The sequence below is a fragment of the Capra hircus genome, chromosome 22, assembly GCF_001704415.2.
Source record: "Capra hircus breed San Clemente chromosome 22, ASM170441v1, whole genome shotgun sequence".
Taxonomy (NCBI): domain Eukaryota; kingdom Metazoa; phylum Chordata; class Mammalia; order Artiodactyla; family Bovidae; genus Capra; species Capra hircus.
The window spans coordinates 51,029,355-51,044,012 of record NC_030829.1 but is presented as its reverse complement, the minus strand read 5'-3'; the positions used below and the strand labels follow the sequence as shown (position 1 = coordinate 51,044,012).

At 52.4% G+C, this 14,658-nt stretch overlaps 3 protein-coding genes and 1 non-coding gene across 6 annotated transcripts in view; 1 reads left to right on the top strand and 3 right to left on the bottom strand.

Annotated features, from left to right (window-relative positions):
* On the bottom strand, nucleotides 62-165 carry MIR191 (microRNA 191). The gene has a single exon (NR_129625.1). It is a non-coding gene; the product is annotated as a microRNA 191 (primary transcript).
* Nucleotides 1,439-2,671, top strand: NDUFAF3 (NADH:ubiquinone oxidoreductase complex assembly factor 3). Its single transcript, XM_013973517.2, has 5 exons — nucleotides 1,439-1,629; nucleotides 1,708-1,900; nucleotides 2,059-2,125; nucleotides 2,218-2,318; nucleotides 2,397-2,671. Exons 1-5 carry the CDS (start codon nucleotides 1,553-1,555, stop codon nucleotides 2,511-2,513), a joined length of 555 nt encoding a protein of 184 aa, XP_013828971.2. The 5' UTR covers nucleotides 1,439-1,552; the 3' UTR covers nucleotides 2,514-2,671.
* On the bottom strand, nucleotides 3,630-8,500 carry IMPDH2 (inosine monophosphate dehydrogenase 2). 2 transcript variants are annotated; one of them, XM_013973506.2, is made up of 15 exons: nucleotides 8,314-8,500; nucleotides 7,828-7,876; nucleotides 7,510-7,611; nucleotides 7,317-7,391; nucleotides 6,770-6,976; nucleotides 6,194-6,281; nucleotides 5,922-6,121; nucleotides 5,750-5,840; nucleotides 5,556-5,651; nucleotides 5,231-5,302; nucleotides 4,440-4,583; nucleotides 4,210-4,354; nucleotides 3,971-4,114; nucleotides 3,806-3,889; nucleotides 3,630-3,704 (listed from the first exon to the last, which is right to left on the bottom strand). In XM_013973506.2, the coding sequence occupies exons 1-15, from the start codon at nucleotides 8,409-8,411 to the stop codon at nucleotides 3,683-3,685; spliced, it is 1,617 nt and encodes a 538-aa protein (XP_013828960.1). In that variant the 5' UTR covers nucleotides 8,412-8,500; the 3' UTR covers nucleotides 3,630-3,682. The 2 variants fall into 2 exon arrangements, with proteins under 2 accessions (XP_013828960.1, XP_005696030.1); XM_005695973.2 differs by lacking the exon at nucleotides 5,231-5,302.
* The window catches only part of QRICH1 (glutamine rich 1), a 42,729-nt gene continuing 36,822 nt past the window's right edge, over nucleotides 8,752-14,658 (bottom strand). For both annotated transcript variants that reach the window (XM_018067162.1, XM_018067163.1), the window contains 4 exons: nucleotides 12,029-12,137; nucleotides 11,521-11,672; nucleotides 11,109-11,199; nucleotides 8,752-9,698 (listed from right to left, as the gene is read on the bottom strand). In XM_018067162.1, the coding sequence (XP_017922651.1) occupies nucleotides 9,506-9,698; nucleotides 11,109-11,199; nucleotides 11,521-11,672; nucleotides 12,029-12,137 (545 nt within the window). In that variant the 3' untranslated portion in view covers nucleotides 8,752-9,505. The remainder of the gene's footprint in view (nucleotides 9,699-11,108; nucleotides 11,200-11,520; nucleotides 11,673-12,028; nucleotides 12,138-14,658) is intronic.

The following is a 14,658-nucleotide window of genomic DNA, read 5'->3' as shown; positions in this document are numbered from 1 at the left end:
AAACCAGAGCGACCCAATAAAGTATGTCTGGGGGTCAGGGGCTAGCCCACCCCACCTCAGTCAGGACGCTGCTCAGGCAGGAGAGCAGGGAACGAAATCCAAGCGCAGCTGGAATGCTCTGGAGACAACAGCTGCTTTTGGGATTCCGTTGCCCGCTGTCCAGCCATGGCGGGGCAGGGAGGGCGGGAGGGCGGTTTGAGAGGATTATCCTTCTCCCTAGGGAAATCAAAACCCACCATTCCTATCCCAGGAGGCGGACCCAGGAGTAGACGGTGAAACCAAGACGAATGGGAAAAAGCCGCTCACCTAGGCCCCCAAACAACACGTGTGGTGGGGGGCCTTCCCTCGGACCAGGTCTCGATTCGGATTAGATCCGCAGGGTACAGTTAGCCATGTTGGTCCCATGCCGTCAGGGCCACTGTAGTGACGGCGGTGGGTCGGGCTTCGGGATCAGGCCAAGAGGGAAGCGCGCCCGTGGGGTCGGAGAGGAAGTAAACCCTCCTCGGGGACTCCCCCGCACCCAGGGCCCTTTGTCCGGTGACGCTGCCAGTACCCGGAGCGCTAGACGCCCAGTGGGCCCGCAGCGCCAGGAATCCCGGAAACCAACTGGGACCGTCCTCGGTTGTGCCGAGCCTCCCGCCTGCCCGGCCCTGCGGGTAGGAGATGCGGCAACGTGCCCCTGAGGCCAACACACGGTGGGCGCGCGGAGATGCTGGAACCTGCGCGGGTGCCAGCGATTCTCACGCCAGTAGGCCTTCTGATTCGGCTCAAGACGCAGGTCACGGGATTCTCGGAGCGCGAGCGAAGTGCGCGACAACAGGGCGAGGCTCCAGCCGCTGTCTACTTCACCGTCCGGTCCGGTCTGGCCCGGCAGTCGCAACGAGCAGCTTGAAGTTCCCCACCAACGCGTCCCCTTCCGCTTGCTCCGGCTGCAGCGTTGGAGCCATTTTAAGGCGAAACCCCCAGCCACGCCCCCTCGGGCTCCGGAGAGGCCAATCCAGGCGCAGCCACGCCCCGTGCGACTCGCGGCCGCGACGCCAACGGTCGCGCGGGTGACGGTTAGGGAGGGGCGGGACTCGGGGGGCGAGCGACGGAAACCTGAGCTGCCCGCTCCGCCCTCGGAACCCGAAGCTCTAAAGCCGGGATTAGAGGCTGGGGGGGTTGTGGGCAGGCGCCACGCCCAGGCCAGGTGTGCGCGACTCCAACAGGTGCTCGGCCGCCCTCCCCCGGCCCTGGGAGCCCAGCGTAATGGCTGAGAGCTGGGGGCCAGGCAGTGCCCTGCGGCCGGCCGCGCCTCCAGGTGTCCGGCTCTCCCAGGGCGGCCTGCGGGCGCCCGGGGCGGGGAGGATGGCAGGTGCTGACACCGGAGCCGCGCTGGGGGACGCGGCCTCCTGGGACCGAGGCCCCTGGCCCGCTCCCTCCCTTCTCCCGCGCTGGGCCGGCCGAGCCGCGCGGTGTCCTCCGCGACGCTGGGGGCGCTGCAGCCGCGCTGAGCTGGGGGACGCCGCGACCCCGTTGACCCTGCGCCAGCCTCCCTGCGCGCCGGTCCGCCATGGCCGCAGCGTTTGTGCTTCGGAACCTGTACCGCGCGAGACCTGCGCTTCGCTGTCCGCCCTCGGAGCTGCCATGGTGAGCCCGGACGCGGTGTCCCTGACCATCCGCCCCACGGCCGGCCATTCCCGGCCCCCTGACGGTACCTCTCTGCAGGGCCCCGCGGCGGGGACATCGGCTCACGCCGGCAGATGACGAGCTGTATCAACGGACGCGTATCTCACTACTGCAGCGCGAGTCCCCCCTCGCCATGTACATCGACAGCTACAGCAGCCGCGGCTTCGTGGTCAACGGGAATCGCGTGTTTGGACCCTGCGCGCTCCTCCCACAGTCGGTGGTGCAGTGGAACGTGAGCGCCTCCCTACAGTGAGGAAACCGAGAGCCGGAGTCACGGGCCTGCCTGTCCCTAGCAAACGTGGCATTTCTTTCATCCCACTCTGGAGCAGGTAGAGGGTTTCTGGGAAAACCTACGTGGGCTTATATTTATCTTGCCCTCTCCCCACACAGGTAGGCTCCTACCAGGACATCACCGAGGAAAGCTTCTCTCTCTTTTGGATGCTGGAGCCCAGGATAGGTATTGATGGAGGGGAGGGCTGAAGTGCTGAGCCCAGAAGGCACCCTCTCGACCGAGCTGCTTGTAGACTAGCCGAGCCTATCCTTTCCTAGAGATTGTTGTGGTGGGCACCGGAGACCGGACTGAGCGGCTGCAGCCCCACGTGCTGCGAGCCATGAGGCAGAGGGGCATCGCGGTGGAGGTGCAGGACACAGTACGTCCGGGACTGGGGGACTTGGAGGGGAGCCCAGGCCGAGCCCTGGGCCGGCTGACGCTAGCTTTCTCATTGCAGCCCAATGCCTGTGCCACTTTCAACTTCCTCTGTCATGAAGGCCGAGTGACAGGAGCTGCTCTCATTCCCCCACCTGGAGGGACTGCACTCACATCTCAGGCCCAGTCTGCAGAATGAACCACCGAAACTTAACCTGACTTGTCCAGGAGGGCCTTGTCACCTGCAGAATGCAGCGGTGCCCTGAGCTTTCACTAGCCCCTCCCCTTTCGCACTGTAAGATTTGTTTTGCTTACCAGCAAATTACTAATTTAAGCCCCTTGTCTGATTTCCTACTAGCTGTGTTGCTGGCCAGGAGCTGTTGTCTCAATGGGTTCTTGGAGGGGTTTGTGAACGAACCAGAGGGTCATGGCTTGGCCTCTGAGAGGCCAGGGGGCAATATAGGCATCTGTTCTAAACTGTAGGTCTACTTGCTCACATACAGATTTGAGGGGACCTCTGTGCTTCCTCCATGATGTCCCTTAGAGACTTACATTAGAGGATACGTGAAAAGTTAAAGTAGTCACTTGGTTGTGTCCAACTCTTTGTGACCCCATGGACTGCAGCCCACCAGGCTCCTCTGTCCATGGAATTCTCCAGGCAAGAATACTGGAGCGGGTTGTCATTTCCTTCTCCAGGGGATCTTCCCCACCCAGGGATAGAAACTGCATCTTCCACATTGCAGGCAGACTCTTTACCAACTAAGCCATCAGGGAAGGTTCAGAGTATGCGGGTCTAAACCTGGTCCCATGTGGCCGAACTTTGGGCTAGCAGGAGGTCCTGTGGATGCCAGTCCAAAACCCCATGTACTTTTCCATGACCCTCTGTAAATACCCACAGTCAGATTCTCAGTGTGAGACCAAACTCTTGGGGGCTAGAACTGGTCTGAACTGCCTTTTGAGCTACCCTGTTGCTGCTGAGTCACTTTAGTCGTGTCCGACTCTGTGCGACCCCATAGATGGCAGCCCACCAGGCTCCCCCGTCCCTGGGATTCTCCAGGCAAGAACACTGGAGTGGGTTGCCATTTCCTTCTCCAATGCATGAAAGTGAAATCGCTCAGTCATGTCCAACTCTTTGCGACCTCATAGGAGGAGCTTTTTGAATCTAGTTAGCAACCCCCACTTCCAGCTCCTTAGAGCATCCTTATCTCAAGGCCAGAGACTTTCTGTGGAAGGACAGTATTGTGTGTTTGTGTGTCTGTGACAGCAGCAGCTGCAGAGCCCGACCTGCTTGTTGACCTCAAAGATCAGGCATCACTTTTTTTCAAACTTTTATTGAAAAATCGACGGGGTGTGCTGTATAATCCCTTTTCAGAAAAGACGCTTCTCATACCTGTTGGCAGAAGAACCAGCTGTGAAATGAGAGCAAGAGGATGGAGGCAGGGGAGAGACCTCTATCCCAAGGACAGAGGAGTAGAGAGGGTTGCCACTTACGAATGGAGGCTGTGGACACCACCTTCCACCTGGGCTGAGGATGTTCTCTTCTCAAACTTGAGCTCCCCAGAATACATCATGGCTCTGAACAGGGGCAGATGTCAGATGTGGACAGCTGGCCCTGGGCCAGCCCCTCTACCCACGGTCCCAGCTCCCTAAGCTTACCGGACTTGGGTCAGACTCTTAGCACCAATATCCTGGCAGGAGTGCTGGATGCCAGCAATCAGGTAGGGAACAAATTTGTGGATGGATCCTTTATCCTGAACAGCCCCAGACACCCCCTGGGCCACCTTGATTTTGTCTGCTTCACTGCAGGGAGAGTCAGGAAAACACGGGCAAAGTCAAAACATGGATGATGATGTTGGTGCAAGATTAGCATGGGGTAACTGACCTGCCTGTCCCACCTGAAGTATCGGTTCTGGCTGCTGAGATGCTTGTCCATGGCATCGAGAGAACCCATTCCACGGTATTTCTTTAGCCGGATTCCATCAGAGAAGAAGTACTCACCAGGGGCCTCAGTGGTAGCAGCCAGGAGGGAGCCCATCATAACTATGGACAGAAGGAGTGCTGGGGGAAGACCCTGAATGGCATTAGGAAAGGAGTCCCACCAGGCTTTCTGAGTGTTGGGTCTCACCTGTGGAGGCTCCAAGGGCCAAAGCTTTGGCAATATGGCCCACATTTTGGATTCCTCCGTCAGCGATCACAGGAACACCAAAACGCCGCGCATATTCTGACACCTTGTAAACAGCTGTTGCTTGGGGCCGCCCGCAAGCCAGCACTGTTGAGACATGGAGGAACAAATGGAGGGCTGGAGTTAGTGGGGACAGGCAAGAGGCTCTGGTACCACAAATCAGCATCCAGGAGCTCTCAGCTCCACCTGCAGCAGCCTGGTTGAGAACAGTCTTGTCTGGGATGGCTGCTGCCCCATCTGTCTTAAATAGTACACATAGCTGTGATGGCCTCCACTCACCCTTGGCGTGTGCGCGTGCATGTGTGCATGGCCCAGGGCAGCCTCAGGCACATGCAGTCAGCAGCCGGGAAAGCCCCACCCAACTGGTATCAGATGGGGTAGGGGTCACCGTGCAGTTAGTACCGAGAGACCCACCCCTTGCTCCCTGCATAGTGGGCTGCTCAGGCAAGATCAGGGCAGTGGTCGTGTGGAAACAGAAGCCCAGAAGGTCCTGAAGCTGTGCCTACTGCAGGAGATGTGGGCAGAGCAGGGCCTACCTGGAGAAGGGCCTGCCCTACAAACACCCCAAAAGAGGAGGGAGCTGTGTTCTTGAGCAGCTCCCAAAACCATGGTCTGTCATTCAGTTTGCCTGGCCCACCCGTCAGCACCACAAACCCCGGGAGCTACAGCTACAGTCAACCAAGCAGCCGGGCAGTGGGCAGCTGGGCCGGGCCAGTGGGCCGGGCCGGACTTACTATAGCAGCCCGTGACAGTAGAAGGGCATTTGGGGCTGTGGGACTTTATGTCTGGAGGGATCTTGGGAGCCACTAAATAAAACAAACAGACCAGAGTTTAGAGAGGGCACGGAGCAGGCGCAGGGAGGCCAGGCGGGGGAAGTGGCAGGTAGAGGACGAGAGCTTGTCTTGCTGTTACCCATCCAAGGGGCCTGTGTGGCCCTGGGGCTGCCCCTACTGGAGGACTCAGTGTAGCTCCCGAAAGAGTACTTGGCTCTGAGGCATGTGGGGCTAAGGGCCCTGCTAAAGCCTGGTCTTTGAGGCCCTTGCCAAAGCATTTTCTTACCTTCCTGAGTGATGCAGATGGAGCCGCTGCCCATTCCCACCCGCAGGGCATCTACGCCAGCATCAATGAGGTTCTTGGCCTGAGCAGCTGTGACCACTGTAGGGAGGAACAGGGAAAGGCTCATGTGAAGGTCTACATGGGACCTAGCTCCCCAGCTCTCGCCCCACATTCTTCAGTGCCCCCTCTTGTCTCACCATTGCCTCCGATGACTTGGAGACTGGGATATTTCTCTTTGATGTACTTGATCATGTTGATCTGGAAGATGGAGTTTCCTTGGGAAGAGTCCTGGGACAGAAATGTAGCCCCAGTGAGACTGTGGTACGGCAGCTGCTCCTACCACCCCACTTTGCCTGTGCCACAGCTCACCAAAACCACTACGTCCACACCGGCCTGGGACAGCAAGTCTAGCCGATACTTGTCATCCTCATGAGTGCCAATGGCTGCTCCACACAGCAGCTGCTTCTTGGCATCTTTGGAGGCCAGTGGGTAATCTCGGTTTTTCTTCAGGTCTGTCCGGGCAATGATGGCCACCAGCTCATCATTTTCATTTACAATGGGTAACTTTCCTGAGGGTAGGCAAGACAAAAATCAGGACATTGGTCTTTGGTTCCTAAACCCTTCCTACCTCGAGGACTCACCCTTCTTGCTACGTTGCAGAATTTCATTTGCCTCCTTCAGTGTGATGCCTGCAGGGGCTACCACCAAGTCTTCCCTCTTTGTCATAATCTATGAGAGAGGAGAGTTGTGAGAAGGGAAATAAGGGATCAGGCCTCCCAACAGACCTTGCCGTAACTCAAGGGTGAGGTTCCAAACACCACCATATTTAGACACCTGCATCCAGCCTACCCTCATCAAGTAAACACAACAGTCTATCTATTGGCAAGAGAGAGAATTTAGTAGAAACAACACCAGGTACATGGAGCATATTACAGAAAAAGAGCCATACCAAAGCAATGACAAGAGGAGGCTTAAGTTGGTCCTTGAGCACTGGGCCCCTCTGGGAGTGGCAAAAAACTGGGGTATGCCTGCAAACATTTTGGCAGATTCAAAGCCTTTGGTGGGGAAGGGATGCAGGAGTCCTATTAAAGGGTCAGAAACTTGGGCATTCATCCTTCCTGAACACCAGTGCCCTCAGAGATGCCATTTGGGCAACAGAGTAGAAGCCTTCTAATCTTTAGCCTGGGCTGTCTGGGTTTGGATGTGTTGTTACCCACCTCTCCCAAAAGACGATCATGCTCCTCCTCCTTGAGAAAATCAATGTCCCTTGAGGAAATGATGCCCACCAGGTGGCTTCCCATCCGGCCTGTGTCAGTGATGGGGATACCACAGAAGCCATGCCGGGCCTTGGCTTCAAAGACATCCCTCACGCGATCCCTGGGACTGAGGACCACAGGGTCTGTGATGAATCCCTGCTCATATTTCTGGAAGGGGTGGTGAAAAAAGGTACTTCTGAACCATTTTCATCAAGCTCTTGGTCTGAAGCCTGGGATGTGTGCCAACTCCCCCTTTGGCAGTGCCACAGGATCAAATCACAATCACATAAACACTTCAAGCCCAGAGCTAGGAAACATGAGTGGACTGTAGGCACTGTCCACGTGCTCCTCTTCTGCAGCTGTAAGACACAAAGTCTCAGGCTCCTCCTCAGGAAATGAACCCCCACAGTGAGAAAAAAGTGAGGAGAATAAATGACCCATCCCCACCCCCCACTCCACCACCGTGAAATTCCCAGGAACTCATGATCATGATCCTCGCCCTTCTGACCTTCACTTTCCGAACTTCATTGGCCTGGAATTCTGGTGTACAATTGTGATGAATGAAGCCAATACCACCCGTAAGCTGCAGGATACACAGAAAGAAAACAGGGAAAAAGTGACCAAAAAACTGTGTCATGATTGTATGCCTCTGGGAAAAATAGATGTGGCCCCTGCTTCTGCCCTCACACCATAGTGCTCACCGCCATTGCTATGGCCATCCCAGCCTCTGTGACTGTGTCCATGGGTGAGGAAACCAGTGGGGTCTTCAGAGTGATCTTTTTAGTCAGAGCAGAGGTCAGGTCCTAAAGAAATAAAACCGACTAATGTGCAACAGCACTTCATATACCTCAAGGCAGTACTATGTTCCCCACAAAACAGGTGCGCTGTATGACCTGCATGCCAGTAAAACCCTTCCATAGGCATCCACCCCCAAACACAGTCTACTGAGGTAGCCAAGAGGGGACAGCAGCACCTTATCCAACCCTGACACTCGGGATCCTGCTCCTGTGCATACTCACCACTTGGTCTGCAGTAAAGTCGATGTACCCGGGGAGAATGAGAAAGTCACTATGGGAGAGGAATTGGGAATAAGGGTTAGGCTTACGGCAGCCTGCGATGCCATCCTCACAGATCATCTCTGAAGGCATTTGAGCAGAAAGGGCAATGACCTAAACCGAGTATCACAAGCAAGGCAGAGGTAGAGAACAAGGGAGAGATGGAGACAGGGGACCCTTTCTGCCACCAGCTGTCATCAGCACCCCTGGCAAACTGACAACTCCATGTGCCCAGAGAACGGAGTTCCTAGGCTGGAAATCCCAGGCGCTATCAAGATGCCGTCTCCATCCCGCCCGCTTCAGACCTGTCAAACCAAACCTTAGATATCGGTGGGGAATTTCTGGAGCCCTCCCCCGACGCCCAACCTAAGCGGGCTCAATGGAGGCCCCACCCGGCCTCCCAAGCGCGCCGCCCCTCTCCTGGCCCAGGTGAGCCCGCGAGGCCCGCACTTGTAGGTGAGGCCGTCCCCGCAGTTGAACAGCTGCTGTGCCGTGAGCCCGTCGTCCGGCACGTAAGATGTGCCCCCGCTAATCAGGTAGTCGGCCATGGCTAAGCGTGGAAAAGCCGCGTGTCTCCGAGGACGGCGCCGCAGAGGCCTCTGCCTTCTGGGCCGCGCGAATATAAACTCACCGATATCGTCACTGCGCCATGCGCGTCGCTTACGTCAGGACGCAGCACGCAAAGGCGGAGCCTATTGGCTCTAGGGCGGAGCTGGCGGGGGGAGCGCATGCGCACAGTACGCCCTAACCGAGTCGCCGCGGAGTTTGACTGTTTCCCATCGCAACCCCCCTCCCGGAGGACATTGCCCTGAGCAATTAACAGGCAAGGCTTGGCTTCCACTGTCCCGCCAGACTCCTCCCAAATAAAGAGGCGTTGTTCACTAGCAGGTTGAAAAGACGTGCTTGTCATTCTTAATAAACAACTAGATTAAGAATACATAAGAGAAACAGAGTGGTATCTTTATATGATACACAAGTGTATGTTACAAGAATTCCATCAGGCACAGAAGCCTCAGGTTTAAGGCCTCAGTGTTAGGCCGGGGTGGGGGGAAAAAAAAGGCATGGTAAAGTTTTTACTTTAACATCTAAAATGTCACTTGTCATAAAGGAGGGTGTAATAGAAATTGTCTTTAATAAATCATAATTGAAGTTCCCCTCATTTTCCTTCCATTAAGATGCTAGGTTTGTGTCTGAGCATGAAGAAAGAAAAGACCGCGGCTCCCCCGTGGTCAGCGAAGTCTGCCAGTCAGAGTGGAAGCCAGCTGGGGAGAGTCCCTGGAGGGTCCATCCATCATTAATTCCATCTTTCTGGAGGAAGGGAAGAGGCCACATTTCTCCTAACAGTCCAAGCCCTTTCCTCAGGCCCCCCCCCACACACAAAAAAGTCAGCCAGCAACTTTCCAGGACATCTGGCTCTCAGGAAACCCTGAGCCCCTATGGGCTGAAGAGTCCCCACAGCAGGTTTATGAAGATGTACAAGGGGGCAAAGTTTCCTTTTACATTTGAAACAGAAGCAGTCTGAAAGGCTTCATAACTACACCAATAAAAAAAGAAAAGAAAAAAAATGGAGGCCTCTTCTTTAGTGTGAGTCTGTCCGTTTTTTTCCTGGATGGTCTCCCATGCACCATGGCTGAGGGGTCTCTCAGTGCATGGTGCTGGCGCTGGCCACTGCAATGGCCTCCTGAATTTCTCGTATCACCAGGATCCGAGTCAGCATCTGCCCCATCTGCTCTCTGCTGATAGGCTGGACTGAGTACCAGATCGGGCTGTTGGGGGCCACCACCGGTTCGGGCGTCAGGTAAAAGGTGTCATTCCGGCCTTTCACACTCTGGGGGCTGGAGAATATATGGGTAAAAAGCTGGGTGAAAGCGTCATAATCTCAACCTTCCCACCTTGAACCTCCTGGACAGATGCTACCTACAAAAGATGGGAAGTTCTGGAAAGAATGGTGGCTCCACTGTAACCCCTAAGCTCCATGCAACCAGGGCACACTACCTCTAAGATGTCCCTACTTTCTGCTCTCCACTTCGCATGCTGAGTCCTCTGATTAGGCCTCCCCTGGCTCAGCTACTCGAGTCCAGCCGTATCCCACGCTGAACCAGTTCCACCACCTATCTATCTCCAAGTCTTCGCTTATGCTATTTCTTCTACCCCACCCACTGGTAATTTCTCAACTTCAGTTGCCTGACCTCCGCTTGCTGTGATGCTGTGGCCTCTACCTGCACTCACGCCCACCCTCAATGTTGTGCTGTACTTCTCTAAGTACTTAGCATATGCCATCCTCTAACAGTTATTCATCCACTGATTCAAAGTTTATCGAAGGGCTACTGTGTGCCAGGCCTGCACTAGGTGCTGATACTAAAAGAAGTGAATAAGACCCAAGAGTCCCTCTATAATGAACCTTACAGGTAAGAGGGGAGACAGAGAGCAGTCAAAACAGTTACATAAAGACAAAATAACAAAAGCACTGGAAAGGGCTACAGAATAAACAGCCAGAGGGAACAGGCAGGGAATCTGGAAATCCTTCTCTGATAAAGTTCTTTTAGGAAGAATGGTTAGGATGAATAGGAGCTAAATGACCAAACACGTGGGGGTGGCAGCATAGGTCTTGAGGAAGGGAGAGTAAGATACCCTTTAGTAGAGAAAAGCAGTGTGACTGGAGAGCCAAGAGCTATGAGGACAAGAGGTTAGCAAGGAAGCGTGCTTGAAAGGCCCTGTTGGTAATTAGGGCAGTAATTAGGATTACTGTCTTTCTTTGTAGAATAAAACGAAACCACTGAAGGTTTTCATCTAAGTAACAAAGTAAGACCTACCATGTTGAAAGATCTGCTGGCAGTGTTGTGAGGATGATATGCCCAACTGCAGAAGCAAGAGAGAGCAAAAGCCAAGGAGAGGATCTCCCCTAGACCTACGGTGTAGTGACCAAAGGTCAAGACCAGGAAAACACAGCGCTATACGCTCAATATGTGACAGAGGCGGCCTCTCTGTACCTTCCTCCCTCGACCTTCACCCCCTCTCCATCAAAGTGCACCATCAGGGAGCAGCCCTGGGCACATGCTTTGGGAGAACCAGTAAGTGTGCTTCTATATTTAGCCTTTTGGAAATCTGCTTTTACTTAGCCTGGGGAACTGAGAATGCTTCTGTGAGCACGCGTGCACACACACATCCACACGCAGATACACACATGCACACACACAGGCGCGCAGATACCCAGACCCACACCCCTAGTCACACAGCCTCCTCACCATTTAAAGAGGTAGAAATCGTAGAGCTTGATTGGGCATCTCAGTGGGTTCTCTGGATTTTCCGTCTGCTCTGCATACATGTCATCTGTAACTATAAAACATACCCCCCACCACAGACACGGCATCAGACTGCCTTTACTTAGGCTCAGATTAGGAACCTCAGGCTTTCAGCCATCCCAACTAGGAAAGAAAAGGGTATGAGGCATGAGCGGTGAATATGAAAGGAAAAGGCAGCTATCATTTCTGGGGCATCTCTGCTTCTAGAAGAGTTTGAAATCAGCGACTAGGGAGAAGGGAAGGGAGCATTCCTATCCGCAAATCCCCATCCTCACACTTGTCACTAGCCCCCCAGGCATGAGGGCTGGGCAGAACTAGTAGCACCTCTTTCTGCAACCCCTGCCTCCTTCCCTACCTTTCTGGCCAGTCTGGTGTATCCCAAGTGCCTTCAGGTACCGAATACTCGTGCTTTTATCCTTGGGATTAGAGGGGTTCTTCTTTGTCTGTCGTAAGACCTTGGAGAAGGCCAGCTTCATGTGCTGGTCCACTGTCTTCAACAGGAAGTATCTGCACCACAAGTGAAAGCAAGGCAAAGGGAGGGGTGCCAGGAGGAGACCATGACTTACCCTCCGCCATCGCTGCTTCAGAGGAGCCGCTGCCCACACTCCCAGAATTTGGGCAGGCCCACACCCAAATACACTGTCCAGTGGAGGAGTCTCATAAAGACTGATGGGAGGGACCTGGCAAGGCTGTCTGCCTTACTGGTCGCCACACAAAATGTAGCCAAGTGGGGTGGAGGGCTTCACTAGCCCAAAGGCTCTCAAGCATGTCAAAGGATCTCAGAAGTCCATCTGGATAGTTTCTACCCTCTTCACTGGGCAGATGCCAGCAGTGGCTAAGCATGGAGCCTCTGGAACACTTACTTGGTGTTAAAGAACATGAGGGTGGTCAGCAGGGTGGAAGGGGAGTGAGCCCCGAGCTGCTTGCACTCCCACAGCATCTCCTCAGTCACGTGGCTGGGCAGGACATAGCCTAGGAGGAATAGAGTACTGCTACAACAAGAGGATGGCAGGATGGGAGGCATGAGGCACAGCGAGCACTACATGGGAGTACAAGTTTCACTGGAGAAGGCTTCCTGGGATATAGCAGAATCATCTGGAAAGCTTATTAAAACACAAACAGCTGAGTCCCAACCCAAGGTTCTGGGGGACGACCCAAAAATGTGTGTTTTCAACAAGTTCCTAACACTACACTTTGAGAACCCCGGCCCTCCATTATCACTCTCACTGGATGTTAATTCTTCCTCTAATCCCAGGTTAATATCACGTAAAAGGACATCCCTCAGAGAGCTTGCAACACCCCAAAGTATAAATCAACCTCTGCACATATGCAAACTTCTCTGAAAAGAGCATACAGAGCTTTCATCATAGCTTCCAAGGTGTCTAGACCAGGGCCCAGAGAACTGGTATACATGCCCCTGTTTGTCTTTGTTAAACCTCTATGTCATCCATTCTCATCCCCCTCTGGAAATAGAGGAGAATGATATTCAGATCCCTGATAGCTTTCCCCCACAGGGTAGGTTTTACTTTCATGAGCTAACTGAAAGCTGGACATGGACAAAGGCAGTGGTTTCATCAAGAGCTCTGGACACACAGGTCTATACCAAAGATGACACAGGTTGATCACCAAGCCCCCATCATGTGTTCATAAAACAGTCAATACCCAAGTGTGTATGTACCAGGCACTGAGGACATGGTGAAATAGCAGCAAACACCAGCATTCTCCTACAGGAGTTTCAGGATTCTCCAGGCAGGAAGCAAGGGTGGCACTTTCTAGAAGCAGGGGAAAACATGTTCTGCCCAATACATTCCTTTTCTCTGGTCTTGACAAAGCTGGCCCTCTGATTTCATTAGTACTCTTCCACCTCTTTAGGGCTTGTCTGCCTCTGCTCTTTTATTCTGTGGCCCAATGGCAATAAGATAAACTTCCTCGCTGCTGCTGTTTAGTCGTGAAGTCGTGTCCGACTCTGCGACCCCAAGGACTGTAGCCCACCAGGCTCCTCGGTGCATGGGATCTCCCAGGCAAGAATACTGGAGAGGACTGCCATTTCCTTCTCCACGGGATCTTCCTTAGTCTCAGACAAATCTTAAGCAGGATGAGTGACAGAAGATGCTCTCCTTGGGGAAGCCTAGCCCTAGGAATGGTCCAGGCATACATTTAGGATTGCTCTATTTCCTCTGGGTTCTCTCTGCCACCTTGTCACTTCCCTACCTTTAATCACTTCTTAACAGCGCAACTTAAAGTGAACTGCAGTATCTGAAAATCAGAACTCCTAGCGTGGGCAACAGGAGTTACACATAGAAACAACATATAAAAGCCTCATAGTTCTGAATCTGAACTGTAAAGTATCAAAATGTTCTATTTTATATTTATTTTTGTAGTTCTGCCTAGAAACTATGACCAACCCAAGAAGCAATGAGCATCCCTACCACCCAGATGGTGGTAATGAAATACCATTTAACACTGGAAGGAACCAGCCTCCATGGAGAGCTGATTGAGTCCACACCGGGAGACAGAAAATGGCCAGGATAAGCCTGGAACATTTTTGGTGAACCAGAAATCAAGGAAGTAGGGTCATGCCAAACAGACTTAAGAGCCAATTTAAACAGGCTCCATATGGCCAGACAGAACAATTTGTACACCATTAAAGATACTAAGTACAATGAACTGAATCATTAAATATGTTTAAATTAACTTGCTCACAATGATTCTTTAAACAAACAAACAAAAGAAATCCCAGCTGAAGCTGGTAAACCAACTCATTACTGTCAAAGCTGCTAAACAAAGGAGAAGAAATAAGCCCTCATCCTGCTTCTTCTATATAATCTCTACTGCTAGGAAATCAAAGAGCTGATGAGGGAAATTTTCTCTTTGTATTTCAGCTAATAAAGAAGTAATAACATCAGAATACTAATGCTTGCAACTCCTAATGAACTAACGGATCCAGACATCATGGGCACCCACCTATGATGTAACCCTGCCAAGAAGAAAACACACAGAAAAACCAAAACCTGATTTAGCAAGTCTTTATATGCAACTACCAATAAACTGTAAATACAGGGGACAGAAGAATATGTTAAATTACAGCATGGAGATATTAATAGCAAAAATTAGACTGTAATAATTTAAAAGCCTCATTTCTTCCATAAATAAACTGCAAGAAAAATAAATTTTTGAATTTAATTAAAAGTTACTTAAATTAAGATTAAAACTAAACATTAAAAGATATCTATGCAATTTCAATGTGTGGACCTTATTTGCACCTTGACTCAAACAAAAAAAAATGACATTTATGGGACAACTGGAAATGTGAAAAAGGGCAGATTTTGATGACATTGTGACTATTCTTTTTCTAAAAAAGTAAAATAATGGCATTGTGTTACATCAATTTTATGCTAAAATATTTATGGATACAGTGTCTGGGACTTACCTCAAAATGATACGGGAGGGAGAAACAGATAACGTATAAATGGAACGAGATTTGCCATGGGTA

Excerpts from the sequence above, each read along its gene's own strand:
- NDUFAF3 (XM_013973517.2), top strand. The coding sequence starts at position 1,553 with ATGGCCGCAGCGTTTGTGCTTCGGAACCTGTACCGCGCGAGACCTGCG. Across the intron at positions 1,901-2,058 it reads AGTCGGTGGTGCAGTGGAAC|GTAGGCTCCTACCAGGACAT; the intron begins GTGAGCGCCTCC and ends CTCCCCACACAG. Across the intron at positions 2,126-2,217 it reads GATGCTGGAGCCCAGGATAG|AGATTGTTGTGGTGGGCACC; the intron begins GTATTGATGGAG and ends ATCCTTTCCTAG.
- IMPDH2 (XM_013973506.2), bottom strand. The coding sequence starts at position 8,411 with ATGGCCGACTACCTGATTAGCGGGGGCACATCTTACGTGCCGGACGAC. Across the intron at positions 7,612-7,827 it reads ACTTTACTGCAGACCAAGTG|GACCTGACCTCTGCTCTGAC; the intron begins GTGAGTATGCAC and ends TTATTTCTTTAG. Across the intron at positions 7,392-7,509 it reads GGATGGCCATAGCAATGGCG|CTTACGGGTGGTATTGGCTT; the intron begins GTGAGCACTATG and ends TGTATCCTGCAG.